General features: G+C 52.0%; 1 protein-coding gene across 1 annotated transcript in view; it reads left to right on the forward strand.

Moving 5' to 3' along the window:
- Positions 1-18218, forward strand: part of RNF31 (ring finger protein 31) — a 76429-nt gene that overhangs the window by 22772 nt on the left and 35439 nt on the right. Inside the window, exons 10-14 of the mRNA XM_077299486.1 lie at positions 398-649; positions 8910-9092; positions 9170-9376; positions 16130-16303; positions 16586-16684. Coding sequence (XP_077155601.1) covers positions 398-649; positions 8910-9092; positions 9170-9376; positions 16130-16303; positions 16586-16684 — 915 coding nt within the window. The remainder of the gene's footprint in view (positions 1-397; positions 650-8909; positions 9093-9169; positions 9377-16129; positions 16304-16585; positions 16685-18218) is intronic.

Consider the following 18218-nt stretch of genomic DNA (forward strand, 5'->3'; position numbering starts at 1 on the left):
CATTACTTTGCTCTGCCCTTGACAGGGTAGAGAAGTACACCTGCGCAGGAGCACTGTGCCGAGGAGACTGTGTGGATGACGAAGGGATGCATCCTCCACACAAAGCAAGCAGGAGGACGGGGATCGTAAGAAGATGGGAGGCGCCGGACCAAGACCACCGACGCCCATCGGACCGGACTGCCCGGCAGGTGAGTATAATAAAAGCTCTTTTTCTTATCTTGCAGGTCGGGTTGGGGCAGATATACATAATTATAGAATGCTGTATATCAGCCCTGAAAGGTGATGGCCATATCTCTTATCGGCCAAACCTGGCGACAGGTTCACTTTAATGTACAAACATACCCATAGGTGAAACTTGAAGTATTACATATATGAAATCCTATGTCCATTCTTTCAGGAAGGAGAGGCCTATGGGGTGTCTCCAGAAGAAGTTTGCAGTGCAGTACGGTACTCTGGTACAGAGGTGCCTCTTTCGTGGCTGCAGTCTGAGCTCGTTTATGTGTTAGAACATTTAATTGATGCTGCGTCTCAGAAAACAGACTCCGAGTTGGGGGCTTTCACAGCAGAAGAAGCTCGCAGTGCATGGTTATCATGTGGAGGTGATATGGAGGAAGCAGTTAACCTGTGCATCATGCAGCGAAGGAACAAGGTTAGTTATTAGCAAGAGAGCACAATGTTTAGCGTTGTGCGGCGCAGCGTCGGGCGCAGCCACGGCGACGCATGCGTCATGTGACCCTATATTTAACATGGGGGCGCATGGACATGCGTTGTCTTGCGTTTTGTGACGCATGCGTCATTTTGGCGCAACTGTCAGGGCGCAGAGGACGCTGCATGATGCAGTTTTTTCTGCGACAAAAATCATGCAAAAAATGAACGCATGCGTCACAAAACGCTGCGTTGTGCATGCGTTGCGTCGCCGACGCTGCGCCGCACAACGCAAATGTGAACGTAGCCTTAACTATTAATATGGGCATACAGGCTATAGACTGCTGAGAATAGTCCTACCTGTGTGTCTCATATGAGCTGCGTTGTTGCTGAGAAATCATCTATTATCACTTTATATAAATGACCTCTTCAAAGCTGTGGGGAAGACACTGCCTGGAAGATAACTCTGCCTCCAGAGATTATTTTACATGAAGGGGGAGTTACCAGCGTGAGACAAGTGACTAACACAAAACAGGAGAAGTGAAATTTGTCTAATTACAAACACATTTTCTTTATCGCCTCTCATTGGGGGACACAGGAACCATGGGTGTATGCTGCTGCCACTAGGAGGCTGACACTATGCAAACAAAAAAGTTAGCTCCTCCTCTGCAGTGTAAACCCCACCGACTGGCATTATACTCTTCAGTTTAGCTTAGTGTCAGTAGGAGGTGGACACGGGTCTTTCATTAGACCCTTATCTACCTCAATGTGCGTCGTTTCTTTTCAGGTTTTCCGGAAGGGATACAGGGTGAACAGTCACACCTGTATTCCCACAAGGCGGACTATGAGTACGGCGTGTACTGCCACCTCGTATCCTCATTGATCCCTTCCCAGGACCAAGAGCCTAGCACACAAGCGTGCTCAGAAGTCCGGTCCTGGCCCCGTCCCTCACCCACTCGCCCACCAGAGCCTGTCGGTTGGAGGAGATGAGGACGTCCATCACCAGCTCCCAGGGACGTCTGAGTCATTCCCCAAGGTTAGTAACGGACGACATGGGATGTTTTTAGGTGAGTATTCCTCTAGTCCTCGGGGGTCCCTTGAGTTCAGTTTTCCAGGCCACCTTTTGGCCTGGTCGGCATTCCTAAAGGGGTCCCAGGAATCAGCAGGGGTCATCGCTGCATTTGCAGCACTTTTTCAGTTCCCTGCGCGGTGGAACTGCCTGGCGAGGCGGCCTTTCGGCCAGCCGCGCTACTTTCTTCATCTGAGCACCGCCGCTGCCCTAACCGGCGGTCTCCATTTTACTAATTCAGGCCCCGGCTTCTTTCGGGGCCTACTTGCGGCGGTACACTAGCCTGCGGCAGCGCTCCCCCCAATCTATGCGGCGGCCCCGCAGGCTGCCGCGCCGCTCACCTTCCAGCAGGGTAGCACCGGCACCGCGGCCTTTCTCCTGCGGTCGCCGGCTCCTAATTTAGGCCCCGGTTTTTCCCGGGGCCTACTTCCGGCGACACGCTCACCGGCGGCAGCGCTTCCCTTTTCTATGCGGCGGCTGCCGCGCCTCTCAATCCAGGCAGCGCTTGCACAGCAGCGGTCGCCGGCTTTTAAATATAGGCCCCGGCTTTTCCCGGAGCCTACTTCCGGTGCCGCGCTCCGCCCACTTCCGTTTTCATCAATCTCTGCCCGGCGCCATCTCGGCTGACTCCGCCCCTTCCTCTACGCCGCTGCCTACACATTCAGAGCTGGATTCTAACAGAGCGCACACTCTAAGCCATCCTGATCTGCCTCCCTTCAGCGGTCACCATCTGCGCGGATGAAAGAGAGAACCCAGGGGCTTGTCTTCTCTCCGGAGATTCACCGCAAGCTGGACAGCTTCCCCCACCTGGTATCCGTTTTCTCGTCTGCCGTGAGTAGCTCTGCACTGCAGACTGACACCCCCCTCTGCCCCACTGTCCCCTAACCCGCTGGCATTTTCTTCAGGGACCTTTTCAATATGTCTAACTCTAAAGGGGGCCGCTCTCTTCCTCCTACTTCTTCCTCTTCTACCTTAGTCAAGTACTTTGCATGTTCGTCCTGTAACAGCAAACTTCCCTCAGGTCAGTCCTCTCCGCTCCGTCAGGCCTGCAGCAACCCGATCCGGTCCGCCCGAGAGTGATATCCCCATCCCAGGCTGGGCTTCATCTCTGTCTCAATCGGTGGCCGATCTGACACGGGTGTCTCAAACCCTGGTGTCAGTGCTGGACCGATTACCCCTGCAGACTCCCGCAGTAGCCAGCGGGTCGCAGGAAGCTCCGTCCGAGCCCTCCATTGCAAACGGCAAAAGATCCAGACAGGAACGCCGGTCTGAGTCCTCTTCTCGCTCCATCTCGCCACACGGTCCTTCTCTGCGGTCGACTTCCCCCCCCGGTCCTCCTCCTCTGAGTCAGGCGAGGCGTTCTCTGATGCGCCCTCGGAGGATGTTTCGGAGCTGGATTCGAACCAAATCGCTACTATGAGGGACATGGTTCAGAATCTCATAGGAGCGATAAATCAAACCTGTGGCATCAAGGAGTCCTCTACGGCAGAGGTCCCCAACCGCCGGTAGGCGGACCAGGACCGGGCCGTTGGGGTTTTTCAGCCGGTCCGCGGCGCCGCTGACAGCTAGCTCCGCGGCCCTGCGCCTGGTCAGAGCTCGCACAATTAAATCCCTCATCATCCCCGGCGCCCGGCGGCGCCTCGGCTGCAGGGGGTCCACAGCCACAGAGCTCTGTCTGAGCTGTTTCGCCAGCTCCTGGCGCTGCGCAGCTGCAATAGCAGCAATACTCACCCCCGCCGGCCCTCACCATGGATACACACAATACACTTCCGGGCGACGCTGGGTCATCTCTCCTGTTACTTCCGGTCGGCTCATCATCCTAAGAGCAAGAAGACAGAGAGAGAGCCCCACGTCGTCCAGCACAGCGTCCACCAGGTCACCGTCCAGGACATGAGGTCCAGCAGCGGCAGCGCCAAGCAGGAAAAGACGAGCAGCAGCTGCAGTGAGGACCGTGCAGCACCCTCTCCTGCTGTGTCCACAACGAGGGCGATGGACGGGCCGGTGAAGCAGTGAGTGAGTCAGTGACTCGTCTGCACTTTGCGGGGGCGGGGGGAATATGGGATGCAGCCTGCTGCTGCTGAGCCTGGGTCTGCTCTGCTGCGTGCTCACTGACCCTTTTACTTGCAAAATCTGATCTCCAGTGATGCCCCTGGGCCCTGTCACACATGAAAGACACGGAATAGCTGCTTGAGGGCATGAAGTTTTGGTGGCACGTCTCTGTTCAGTGCGGCACATTGTAAACACACCGCAAGGTGCATTGCTAGCATATGCAATCATTCAACAAAGTCACATTCTCATTATAAATGTCAAAATTATATGATAAGTATGCACTATGCTCCATCCCTCCATAACCCCACCCCCATATGACCAAAGCCCCGCCCCTGCCCCACCCCCACCGGGCCATGGAAAATTGGTCTTGCTTAAAGCCGGTCCCTGGTGCAAAAAAGGTTGGGGACCTCTGCTCTATGGAACCCGCAGATCAGGCGGTTTCGTTTAGACGGGCTAAACCACCTTCCAAGTTTTTCGCTCCTCACCCGGAATTCGAGGAGATTATGACTATGAGAAAGAGAGAACCCGACCAGACGCTTTCAGAGAGGAAAGCGACTTGGCGTCTTATATCCCTTCTCTCCGGAGCTCACCGCTAGTTGGACTGCTTCTCCTTCGGTGGATCCTCCAGTTTCCAGACTGTCCACCAACACGGTTCTTCCACTGTCCGGCGGAGCATCTCCGAAGGATTCTAATGATAGGGTCATAGAATCTTTCGCGAACTCAGCCTTTGAAGCGGCCTCAGCTAGTCTTTGCCCGGCCTTCGCTTCCACTTGGGTTTCAAAATCCATATCCAAACGGGCCAAACAACTCCGTCGGGGCATTCTGGACGGGACTCCGTCCGGTCAGCTGGCGGAACTTGCCAACCAGATTTCTCACGCGGGTGAATATCTGGTCTTCGCTTCCCGCGGTTGCCATCCGCCGGACCGTTTGGCTTAAGGCCTGGCAGGCGGATTTGTCTTCTAAAAAGTCCCTTACCAACCTGCCTTTTCAGAGGTCTCGTCTCTTTGGTTCTAAGCTGGACCAAATCATTAAGGACGCTACAGGGGGCACAAGCTCCCTTCTTCCCCAGGCCAAGCCTCGTCGCCCTCCTCCTAGACGTCAATTTCGGTCCTTTCGGCCTTTTCGTCGCTTCGCGGCATAAAATTCCTTCTCCCAGCAGCAACAGAGGCCACAGGCACGTCAAGAGAAGAAGACGGTATCCTTTAGGCCCACTCCTTCCTGGCGTCCTCGCTACTCCCAGGGTAGATCCTCCATGTCCAGGACTGGAAGAACCACCTCGGCATGACTCTCGGCTAGTCGTCAGCCCACCTCCCAGGCTGGGCGGCCGTCTCCTCTTTTTCAGGGACGTCTGGATCTTCTCAGTAGAGGACGCATGGGTCAGGGAAGTGGTATCCTCGGGATACAAGATCGAGTTCGTTTTACGACCCCGGGATCGTTTTTTCGAATCCTGACCTCCAAAAGATCCCGCTCTAGTTCCGGGTTTCTTCGCAGCCATCACCTCTCTCCTCAAAGCTGGGGTAATTGTTCCATTTCCAGAAAAAGAACGGTTCACAGGTTTCTATTCAAACCTTTTTGTGGTACCGAAAAAAGACGGCAGGGTGCGTCCCATTCTGGATCTCAAATTGCTGAACAAGAGAGTTCGTCTGAAGCACTTCAGGATGGAATCCCTTCGTTCAGTAATTGCTTCCATGGAGGCTCACAAATTTCTGTGTTCCATAGATATTCAGGACGCCTACCTCCATGTTCTGATATTTCCAGGACATCACTGATACCTGCGCTTTGCAGTGCTTCAGGAACATTTTCAGTTCGTCGCCCTGCTGTTCGGTCTTGCAACCGCCCCAAGAGTTTTCACGAAGATCATGGCGGCGCTGATGGCCATCTTGAGGGTCAGAGGCCTGGTTCTGTTTCCATACCTCGACGACATCTTCATCAAGGCTCCGTCCTTTTCTCAGGCCCACGAAGGCCTGTCCATCGTTCTCGACACCCTAGCCCGTTTTGGGTGGCTGGTCAACCGGAAGAAGTCCTGCCTTATTCCTTCTCAGCGCATCATCTTTCTGGGCATGCTCTTCGACACTCGTCAGACCAAGATCTTTCTTCCCGAAGACAATGATCCATTCTTCGTCGGGACATACGCGTGCTCCAGGGCCCTCGGTCTCCCTCCTTTCGATCGGCCATGAAGGTTTTGGGGAGGATGGTAGCAACATTGGAAGCGATTCCCTTTGCCCAATTTCACTCGTGACCTCTTCAGCAAGCCATTCTGTCTCAGTGGAACAGGTCTGTCTTCTCCCTGGACCGCCCGATCCGACTCTCTCCCCGGGTCAAACAGTCTCTCAATTGGTGGCTCACGTCACCTCTCGTCTCCCAGGGCAGGTCTTTCCTTCCAGTTCACTGGCAAGTGGTGACGGATGCCAGCCTGCTCGGCTGGGGTGCGGTGTTTCGCCACCTGACTGTACAGGGCCGCTGGTCGGCGCAGGAGTCAACCTTGCCGATCAATGTCCTCGAGATCCGGGCCATTTTTCTGTCCCTTCGTCACTGGGAAGGGATCCTCAAGGGCCTTCCAATCCGAATCCAGACGGACAATGCCACGGCGGTGGCATATGTCAACCATCAAGGGGGGACTCGGAGCTCCTTGGCCGAGGTATCCAAGATCCTCCTCTGGGCAGAGGCAACGGCTCCGGTGATATCCCCGGCGTGGACAATTGGGCCGCCGACTTCCTCAGCCATGAGGGTCTCGCGGCAGGGGAATGGTCCTTGCATCCGGAGGTCTTCTATCAGATTTGTCTTCGATGGGGGACTCCGGATGTGGACCTCACGGCGTCTCGAATGAACAGGAAGGTTCCGCAGTTCGTCTCCAGGTCTCGCGATCCTCTCGCAGTGGGCGTCGACGCTCTGGCCATTCCTTGGTCACAGGTCGTGCTGCCCTACCTGTTCCCACCCCTTCCATTACTTCCCAAAACTGTTGAAAAAGATCAAAGCGGAAGGGGTGCCGGTCATTCTGATCGCCCCGGATTGGCCCAGGAGAGCTTGGTACGCGGAGCTCGTCAATCTTCTCGCGGACGCTCCCTGGCGCCTTCCAGACAGGCCCGATCTTCTGTCTCCGGGTCCGATCTGCCACCCGAATTCTCGGTCGCTCAGTTTAACGGCGTGGCTGTTGAGACCGCAGTTCTAAGAGCGTCCGGCCTTTCGGCCTGGGTTATTCACACCGTGATTCAGGCTCGGAAGCCTTCGTCTTCCAGGATCTACTATCGTACCTGGAAGGCTTACTTCCGCTGGTGCGAGTCCAACCGCGTTTCATCTATGTCCTTTTCCCTGCCTCCCATCTTGGCCTTCCTTCAGGCAGGACTGGATTCGGGCCTTGCTCTTAGTTCCCTAAAGGGCCAGGTTTCTGCACTTTCCATCCTTTTTCAGGAGACTTTAGCTTCCCGACCACAGGTTAAGACCTTCCTTCAAGGAGTAGCCCACGCAGTCCCTCTGTACAGGGCCCCTGTGGATTCATGGGATTTAAACCTGGTACTGGACATTCTGAGGGTTTCCCCCTTTGAGCCTCTCAGGGAGGTTCCCCTGCCAGTTCTATCTTGGAAGGTGGCTTTTCTTGTGGCCATCACTTCTATCCGCCGCGTTTCCGAGCTGGCGGCCCTGTCTTGCCGTCCTCTGTTCTTGGTCATCCACCAGGACAAGGTGGTCCTCAGGCCTCCGCCTTCTTTTCTTCCTAAGGTGGTTTCCACCTTCCACCTCAACGAGGACATCGTTCTTCCTTCTTTTTGTCCAGCTCCGACTCATCCTCTGGAGCGATCGTTGAACAAGCTGGACCTTGTCAGGGCAGTCTATCTGGATAGAACGTCCACTTTCCGGAAGACGGATTCTCTTTTCGTCATTCCTGATGGCTCGCGCAGAGGCCAGCCGGCTTCTAAGGCGACTATTGCTCGCTGGATCAGAACGGCTATTCTGGAGGCTTACCGGGTCAAGAACAGAGTGCCTCCTCCTGGGATCAAGGCTCACTCTACCCGGGCAGTCGGCGCCTCCTGGGCGGTGCACCACAGGGCTTCCGCCCTACAGCTTTGCAAGGCGGCAACCTGGTTTTCCATCCACATGTTTGCCAAATTTTACAAGGTCCATACCTACGCTTCGGCAGACGCCAGCCTAGGCAGAAGGATCTTGCAGGCAGCAGTGGTGAGTCCTCTGGCCTGATGGAAGTCTGTTTTTCCCGCCCTTGGGACTGCTTTGGGACGTCCCATGGTTCCTGTGTCCCCCAATGAGAGGCGATAAAGAAAACAGGATTTTTGGTTGCTTACCGTAAAATCTGTTTCTTGGAGCCTCCATTGGGGGACACAGCTCCCTCCCAATGTTTCTGTTGTTTTATGTTCTATGACTGTTCTCACGTTTGACTGTTATCACGTTTACAGTTCTCAAGTTTGTGGTTATGGTTTTTCAACCTTGTTATTTTTCTCCTACTGCTTTCTCACTAACGGAAGAGTATAATGCCAGTCGGTGGGGTGTACACTGCAGAGGAGGAGCTAACTTTTTTATTTGCATAGTGTCAGCCTCCTAGTGGCAGCAGCATACACCCATGGTTCCTGTGTCCCCCAATGGAGGCTCCAAGAAACCGATTTTACGGTAAGCAACCAAAAATCCTGTTTTTTGCTTCTCTCTGAGCTCTTCTGTATTGCAGCAATATTGCAGCCATGTCTGCCTATGAGCTGGAAGCTGAGAGGAACCAGCAGATGTGTCGGGTATAATCACACACCGCTCCGCAGTTAGATCAGGAGAGCAGAGAGCAGCCATTTCGCATAACACTTGTAACCATTACACATCACGCTGGTATCTCCCTTTTATTTAAAATAAGCTCTGGAGGCATAGTTATCTTCCTGGAAACATGCTCCCCATAGCCTGGATGAGGTCATTTACATGAAGTGATAAAAAATGATTTCTCAACAATCTGATATGAAGCACACAGGTAGGACTTTTTTCAGCAGTCTATAACCTGTGTGCCCATATTAATAGTTTACATAGGTCAAATGTGGTGACAGATTCCCTTTAAAATAGATCCACAAGATTGTTTTTAATTTCAACAATTATTTATTTTATAGGCAGCAATGTGATGCAGGTAGTATAAACTAAGCGCTCTCTTTTTGGATACACTTTCTAGGTGGAAGAACTATGTGGCCTTGGCTTCCAAAATCGAGAAAACATGGTTGCTGCCCTCTATGAGAGTGCTGGCAGTGTAACTGGAGCACTTAGCATTTTACAAAAGCCTCTTCTGGAGCCCTTTCTCAAACGTGTATGGGAAGATAAAGAAGTTCCATTTCAGCTAAGCTCTGGAGACAGACAGGTGCTTATGATATATTTAGTGTGTTTTATAAGTAGGATTTTGTAGTTTGGGTACTAAAGCTGTTCCTGATCTTTTAGGCACTTCTTAGACGATTGCTTGCAGAACATGCTCTACATAGTTGGGGACGTGCAGAGCTGGCTCTGTCGTTGTTTCAGGAAGGTGAAGGACGTTATAACCTTCAGGATGTTGTTGAAGCAGTGAGGGAATCACAAGACCGTGACTTTATCAAGAGGATGCTAACTCAAGAATGTGCAGTCTGTGGATGGCAACTTCCACGCAATAAGGTACCATTGGGCACACTGAATAATACTGGCATGTCGCTCACCACTACTACTGTGTGGATGCTCATTGTGTAGTATTGCAACTTACATGTATGAGTCTTGGCATAGAATGTTAGAAATAGTGGTGATGGGCTTCATAAATATAGTTTTCTTTTAATTTTTAAAGGAATGTTCACAGAATTTGCACTCCTTAACTATCCATGTCATAGGTGTTGTGTCGCGTGAGATCCAACCTCTGAGTTTGGCTGGCTTAATGAGATGCCCCTGAAGATGTTTGAGGCAGGGTAGGACTGGTTCTCCTTAAGGAGACTAGTTGAGTATCAAGTCTTATTTGCAGTATGTTGCGGGTAAAAACTTGCAGATTAGTCTTCTGCTCAAATTAAAGCAATTGCCACCTGTAAGTGACAGGTTCCCTTTTGCAACATGACTATGCCAGACACCCATCTATATACAGTTGTTTTGGTGGAACATGCCCATAATAATTGGAGGCTGTCTGACTGAGATGTCATTGACGCTTCTGTGGAGTGGGTCTGTAGTCCGGCTTTCCCAGGCAGCTAGCCTTTCTGCACTATATAAAACAGCCCTGGAAATTTCCATGCAGACTACCTTTATTGGTGGGCATCCAGATCAGAAATGCTATTTTCTTTCTCGCCTCATTGGGGGACACAGGTAACCATGGGTGTATGCTGCTGTCACTAGGAGGCTGACTCTATGCAAATAAAGAAGTAGCTCCTCCATGGCAGTATACTCCCTCCGACAGGCACCAGGCAACTCAGTTTTTGCTTAGTGTCTGTAGGAGGCAGACCTGGATCTAACACCAGATCCGCATTTTTTCTTTTACAGGGATTTGTTGTGTGTATTAACCTTTTCCCCTTTCTTTTTCAGACTCTTTCTTCAGGGTAACAGGGTGCAGTTTTCTCACCACTTTGAGCGACAGAGAGCAGTGTGGTTTCACCCACATCGCACCCTCTCGGACCCGCTGGGCAGGACTTTGTCCTCGGTCATCCCTGCGGGTGTTCAGGGTGACTTTCTTCCTCTGGCCAGTCCTGCCCGTTTCCCCTCCACATCCCTCTCCTCGGAGAGGGCTGAGAGGAAGACGGCGGTCACTTCCAGTGACCCTCTCCCCCTGGTTAGGGGTCGACGCCGTCTTCTGCGCCGGGGCTCGCGGCGCGGGAAGGAGGACTTCTTCCAGGACCCTCTAATCTCCAAGGGATCCTGATGTGTTCCTCATCTCCAGGTAGGGAGCCTTCAATCAACAGTACTCCCCCTCCCCCCCGTACGACAAGCGATCTCCCTGATCTTACCCGGCTGGATGCCTTATACCCTTTTCAAGGGTCTCCGGTATAAGGAAGGGGGCTGCAGTTTTGGGGACGCAATCGCCGCAGGTCACATTTCCCTCCCTTTTATTCAAACCTACGGGCGCGCGCCTGCCATTTTTTTACCGGCTGTTTTCTCCTTCATTCGGCGCTTACGCGCCCTCTTGTAGCGGCCGGCATTATTGCGGCCGGGAGTTCAGCGCTTGGGGGCATTCTTTATGCTTCTCCCCTTCGGCGCTTGTGCACGCCCACAGCGTCGCACTGTCCCTGCGCTCTTTCTGCATCTTCCTGCTTCCTGCAGCGTCTGCTCACCGCGTGGGACACAGAATTCTCGGGGAAACACAGGCACAGACTCCTGCGGCTTCCGCTGTCGCTGTCCTTCCGCAGGCTCAGCTCTACTACTCCCGGCAGTATTTCTCCTCTCCTGGACAAGGTAATATCCACCTATGTCCGACCCCACTCCGGCCTTTGCCACTACGGCCATCCATTACGCCTGCGCTCTCTGCAAGAAAAAGTGGGCTTCAGGTCAGCCTTCCCCTTTCTGCCCGTCTGCGTTCCTCCCACCATGTCGGCTCCCCTGGAAGCCCCTAGGTCCTGGGATGAGTGCACCCCCCCCTCCCCCGGAGTGGGCTGTTGCAATGTCTCAATCAGTGTCTGACCTGACTAAGGTGTCTCAGTCTCTTGTCCAGGCACTTGAACGTATCCCGCTTCTCTCTAATGCCACCAGTGCCACGAATGCTTCACACGGCGATTTGCTCGCACCTGTCCAAGACCCTCACAGAGGCAGATCGGACAAAAGAGACAGAAAAAGGACCTTATCTAGATCCTCCTCCAGTTCCCCGGACCACATCGGGATTCCCCTATCTGCCCGTTCCCCTTCCTCGCAGGCGGACCTCGGGTCTGACGTAACCTCTCAGTCGGAATCTGACTCGGATGCAGATCAGACTTCCAGAACACAGGACATGGTCGATAGCCTTATTTCAGCTATCATTCAGACGCTTGATCTTAAGGAAGATGAGGCAAGCTCTCAGGACGTCTCTGTTGCGTTTAAACGGATTAAACGTCCCTCTAGGGTTTTTCCTAATCACAAGGAGTTTGACAACACTACCTCCTCTCACTGGGAAAACCCTGGTAAGCGTTTCCCTGGCAGGAAACGGCTAGACATGTTATACCCTTTTCACTCCGACCTGGTCTCCAAATGGTCCGAGTCTCCGAAGGTCGACCCGCCCGTGTCCAGGCTATCCTCACAGACAGTTCTGTCTATCCCGGACGCGGCTTCCCTTAAGGATCCCACGGACAGACAGATCGAGGCGCTAGCAAAATCGGCATTTGACGTCTCTTAGCCTCCCTTTGCCCTAGTTTCGCCTCGTGATGGGTAGCCAAGGCTGTATCAGCCTGGGCTAAGACCCTGCGCAGAGGCATTTTGGCCTCTGCTCCTGCTGAGGAACTGTCTGATTTGGCAGATCAGATTTCTCTGGCAGGAAAATACCTCATGAATGCCTCCCTTGATGCAGCGGCCTGCTCCACCAGGGCTAACGGCAACATTGTGGCCATTCCCCGGATTCTCTGGCTAAAGGCATGGAACGCTGACCCCGCCTCTAAGAAATCGCTCACTGGTCTGCACTTCCAGGGTTCCAGACTCTTCGGCATGCAGCTACATCAAATGATCTCGGACGCTACGGGTGGTAAGAGTACCTCTTTACCCCAGTCCAAGCCGAAACATCCTTTTAATAGGAGGGGCCCCCAGTCCTTTCGTCCCTTTCGGTCCTTTACCTCCTCAGGTAACCCCAACCAGGAGCTAAGAGCCACCACGCAAAACCATCTGGATCTCGGGGCCACAGGTTTTCTAATAAATGACGGGTCGCCCCCACCTGGAAATCCTTCAAGGGTGGGAGGCCGCCTTCTTCTGTTCTCAGAGGTTTGGCTTTCAGTAGTCGACGACGCCTGGGTCAGGGAGATCGTCACGTCAGGCTACAAAATAGAATTTTCTTCGCCCCCAGGAAGTTGTTTCCTCCTCTCCCGTCCTCCCAAACAGCCCTCTCATCTCCCAGGGCTTCTCCAGGCCGTCGATTCGCTCCTCACCTCGGGAGTCGTAGTGCCAGTGCCTTTTCGCGAGCGGTTTTCGGGTTTTACTCAAATCTGTTCGTGGTTCCAAAAAAGGACGGCTCGCTCCGTCCGATTTTGGATCTCAAGCGATTAAACCGCCATCTACGGATTCGGCACTTCAGAATGGAATCTCTGCGCTCGGTGATCGTGTCCATGGAACCGGGAGAGTTTCTGTGCTCCGTGGACATTCGGGATGCGTACCTTCACGTTCCGATTTCCGTACAGCATGAGAGGTTCCTCCGGTTTGCGATCCAAGAGCATCATTACCAGTTCACGGCTCTCCCTTTCGGGCTGGTGTCTGCTCCCAGGGTCTTTACGAAGGTCATGGCAGCTGTCATGGCCATTCTACATTCAAAAGGGATTCTGGTAATCCCATACCCCGACGACCTCTTGATCAAGGGCTCATCCCATCGGGATTGCAGCCAGAGCCTCCAGCTTACTCTGGACACGCTAGTTCGCCTCGGCTGGATAATCAACTACCAGAAGTCTTCCTTGATTCCAGCCCAGCGTCTGGAGTTCCTAGGCATGGAATTCGACACCTTTCGGGCTCAGGTCTTCCTCCCCAAGGTGAAGTTCCTTTCTCTTCGTCAGGGTGTCAGGGCGCTAAAGGGCCCGAACCCTCTGTCCCTCCGTCTCGCATGAGGGTCCTGGGGAAAATGGACGCTTCTATGGAAGCGGTCCCCTATGCTCAGTTCCACTCTCGTCCCCTCCAGCTGGCCCTCCTGTCTGCCTGGGACAGGAACCCGCTCTCCCTGGACCGCCCGTTTCGCCTCTCTTCCAAGGTGAAGCAGTCTCTCTCTTGGTGGACGCTGTCCTCCTCCATTCTGCGCGGGAGGTCATTTCTCCCTCCCCGCTAGCAGGTGATCACCACCGACGCCAGTCTCCAGGGTTGGGGAGCGGTCTTTCTCCACCTCACAGCCCAGGGTCGCTGGACTGCTCAGGAGGCGTGCCTCCCTATCAACCTTCTGGAAATCAGAGCCATCTTCCTAGCCCTCATCCGCTGGGAGTCCCTCCTCTCGGGAAAGCCGGTCCGCATTCAGTCGGACAACGCCACAGCCGTGGCATACATACACCATCTGGGAGGGACTCGCAGCAGTCAGATCATGACGGAGGTGGCAAAAATTCTCCGTTGGGCGGAGGGTCACGTTCCCTCTCTGTCAGCCGTCCACATCCCAGGGGTGGACAATTGAGAAGCCAACTTTCTAAGTTGCCAGGGCATCGTGGCGGGCGAGTGGTCTCTTCTTCCCGCAATCTTCAGCCAGATTTGCCAGCGGTGGGGCGTTCCAGACGTCGATTTGATGGCCTCCCGGGCGAACCACAAGGTTCCCCAGGAACATCTCCAGATCTCGGGATCCGATGGCCGTCGGATACGACGCGCTCGTGATCTCGTGGGCCCAGTCCCAGATGCCTTATCTGTTCCCGCCCCTCCCCTTGATTCCAAGGTAAAGATCAAGACAGAAGGGGTCCCTGTACTCTTGGTAGCTCCAGACTGGCCTCGCAGGGCCTGGTATGCATAGCTAGTGAACATGCTATCGGACGTTCCGTGGAGGCTCCTGGATCTTCCGGACCTTCTTTCGCAGGGGCCCCTCTTCCACCCGAATTCTCAGGCTCTGAATTTAATGGTATGGCCGTTGAGGCCGCGGTCCTGAAGAACGTAGGTTTTTCTCATAGCGTCATCCAGACTATAATAAGGGTGAGAAAACCGGCTTCCTTGCATATTTACCACAGATGTTGGAAGGCCTTTTTCCGGTGGTGTCAGGACAACAATCTGTTTCCTATGACCTTTTCCCTTCCTTCCATTCTCAGCTTCCTTCAAACGGGTCTAGATTCGGGTCTTGCCCTTAGCACCTTGAAGGGTCAGATCTCCGCTCTATCCATTCTTTTTCAAAGAGACCTGGCTTCCCTGCCTCAGGTGAGGACCTTCATCCAGGGGGTGGCTCATATAGCTCCCCCTTATCGTTCTCCTGTCGAGCCTTGGGATCTCAACCTCGTCTTAAACGCTCTCCAGCGTGCGCCCTTTGAACCGCTTCAGGACTTTTCCTTCTCCCTTCTATCCTGGCAGGTAGCCTTTTTGGTTGCCATCACCTCCATTAGAAGGGTGTCAGAGCTGGCAGCTTTATCCTGTCGTTCTCCCTTTTTAGTCCTGCAGCAGGACAAAGTGATTCTTCGTCCGGTTCCTTCCTTCTTACCGAAAGTAGTCTCATCTTTTCACATCAATGAAGACATTGTCCTCCCTTCCTTTTGCCCTTCCCCGGTTCATTCCTTGGAGAAATCTCTTCACAAGTTGGATGTGGTCAGGGCTATCCGGATTTACCTCGCCAGAACTGCCTCTTTTCGTCAGGCCGATCCTCTGTTCGTCGTCTCGGATGGGCGTCGAAAGGGACTCCCCGCCTCCAAGTCCACTATTGCTCGTTGCATCCGTTCGGCGGTTCTGGAGGCATACCGCGTCCAAGACAAACAGCCCCCTTCGGGGGTGATAGCTCACTCTACCCGGGCTGTGGGAGCTTCGTGGGCAGTTCGTCACCAAGCTTCGGCCTCGCAGGTTTGCAAGGCCGCTACGTGGTCATCCATTCACACCTTTGTCAAATTCTACAAGGTGCATACTCAGGCTTCCGCAGACGCGAGCCTGGGTAGGAGGATACTGCAGGCGGCAGTTTCTCACCGGCCGACCTAACTCCTCTTTTTCTGCAGAATACCCGCCCTAGGGACTGCTTTTGGACGTCCCATGGTTACCTGTGTCCCCCAATGAGGCGAGAAAGAAAGAGGGATTTTTGGTTCTTACCGTAAAATCTCTTTCTTGGAGCCTTCATTGGGGGACACGGCACCCTCCCTTGAAGTTGTACCGTGTTGGCACATAGGTTGAGTTTTATATTACCTGTTCCTACTACTGCTTTTGCACCAAGAGGGTTTTTACTGCCGGGGAGGAGCTACTTCTTCTTTATTTGCATAGTGTCAGCCTCCTAGTGACAGCAGCATACACCCATGGTTACCTGTGTCCTCGAAAGAAGGCTCCAAGAAAGCTATTTTACGGTAAGAACCAAAAATCCCTCTTTACAGAGGAACATTGTTCATTGTTTGCAGTCAGATTTCCATTGTCCTCCGAAGGTGGTTGTAAAATACAGGCCTTGATCTGTAATTGGTGGGAAAACGGTGTAGACATATTATAGAAAGAAGCAGTTTTGTGTTTAGAGTACTCTGCAAAAATTGTACAGTTGCGTCTATATACGCAGAGGGTTTAACTGTACCGAGTCAGCAACAGTGTGCTTCTGAAGATTAAGCATATGCATCGATACCTCTCCTGTAGCTTATTTGCTACATCTTGCCTCTTTTCCAGATGCGCTCTCTAACATCATGTGAGTGCTGCATCTGCCCAGACTGCTTCCGGATGCACTTTACGGTTGCATTGAAGGAGAAACATATTAGAGATATGGTGTGCCCAGCATGCGAGGAGCCAGAGATCAGTGATGAGGGGGAACTCTTACACTATTTTTCTACACTTGATATCCTGGTAAGTTTATTTTTCAGCAATGTACTCATTTTATATGAATCTGTGGGAGTAAAGCATTTTTGTTTCCATTACAATCTCAGGAAATCTTCCCATAAGTGCTTCCTACACACTGGAAGAATATTCAGACTGGTTTGCTTTTAATTGGTGTGCACAGTTGAAATTTATGGAGCAATTTATTGTAAAATATATCAAAAACTGTATTTACCTATTGCTTATATTATAGTTTTTGATTTATGATACAAGTGTCTAATAACTTTGTTTTTTTTTCCGGGCGCTTTCCAGTTACGGGACACTCTGGAGGAGGATGCGTACAATTTATTCCATAAAAAGTTGACAGAGAGGACACTTATGAAAGACCCCAAGTTTCTTTGGTGCACACATGTGGGTATACCTTAATTTTGGCTTTACTGATCTCAACTTTGGGGGTAGGAAGATGGAAGTCGAGTCCACATTAGGAGTTCTTATGAGATATTCTCCAAGTGAATAGAAAATGTGTGACAATGGTTCAGTTCTTACTTGTAATGCAAAATAGAAGCTTGAGTGTCTAGTATTGCCTAAAGAAAAAATATTATTGTCAGCATATCGTTGGTCGAATTAAGGGGTTAAAAACCTTGGTAATAAAATTGTAATTTGCTGGGTCCATTATATTGAAAATGCAATACAACTGTTTGCTGTTGTAGCAGAAAGAAGAGGGCTGCTTGCCAAGTATTTGGGGATCAGGAAGTACTTGCCTTTGCATAAACCATAATCACTTGTTGCCGGTGGCACTTGAGGAAAGAGACATAGTAAATCTGAAAAACTATACTACATTTCTAAGTGGAAGTATTTGCTAATATTATATTGGGATATGATTTTGGAGATAGGAATACCCCTTTTAAGTTTGAGAAATATCTAATATTTTCATACCTTGTCCAAGGCCTTTCACTACTTGACGCTTTTCAGGAGTAGATAGATCACCGACCCTGCCTTAAGAACGATCATATCATTAAATGGAACCTGTCACCCCCCTCAGACATTTGTAACTAAAAGAGTCACCTTGTGCAGCACAAATGCTGCATTCTGACAAGGTGGCTCTTTTAGTTATGATGCCTGCACACGCTGAAATAATCACTTATAAAATGTGCCCCCTCATACCCTGAAATCGCCAGGGAGGCAGGACTTTCCTTCCTAATCAGACGCAGCACAGTCGTCACTCTGGGCCTGTGCGCGCCAGGCGCCGCCTCCTCTTGCTGCATTATCGTCCAGGCGCCCGCGCTGTAAGTACAAAGGGCAGCGCAACTGCACACGCCCGAAAAAAAACAAAACGTAATGTGCAGGCGCCGGGGACGATAATGCAGCAAGAGGCGGCGCGCACAGGCCCGGAGTGACGGCTGTGCTGCATCTGATTAGGAAGGAAAGACCTGACCCCATGGCGATTCAGGGTATGAGGGGGCACATTTTATAAATGTTTATTTCAGCGTGTGCAGGGAGCATAACTAAAAGAGCCACCTTGTCAGAATGCAGCATTTGTGCTGCACAAAGTGGCTCTTTTAGTTACAAACGCCTCAGGGGGGGTGACAGGTTCCCTTTAACACATAACTGAAAATAAAGATTAAACAACAACCACAAGATGGATTTCATCAGCCAAGGTATCATTTTAATCAGTATAATAGTGCTAACCTGACACTGTCTGTACGTTACTGTGCACAATCCTGTTGACAGTTTCCCTATAACCAGAACAAGGGTGTTTTCAAGAAATTTGGGAAAGAAAAAGGATCTATCTACTCCTGAAAAGCATCAAATAGTTCATGGAGGAAGAACGCTGCCGTCCACAGCCCTGCCGAACGCTAGTGTGAAACCAGCCTTACTCTGATTATACATTCATAATGCAGCCTGCTGACAGGTCACTGATCCCTCACTGACCTGCCCCCTAGTT

The sequence above is a fragment of the Ranitomeya variabilis genome, chromosome 1 (assembly GCF_051348905.1).
Source record: "Ranitomeya variabilis isolate aRanVar5 chromosome 1, aRanVar5.hap1, whole genome shotgun sequence".
NCBI classification, from domain to species: domain Eukaryota; kingdom Metazoa; phylum Chordata; class Amphibia; order Anura; family Dendrobatidae; genus Ranitomeya; species Ranitomeya variabilis.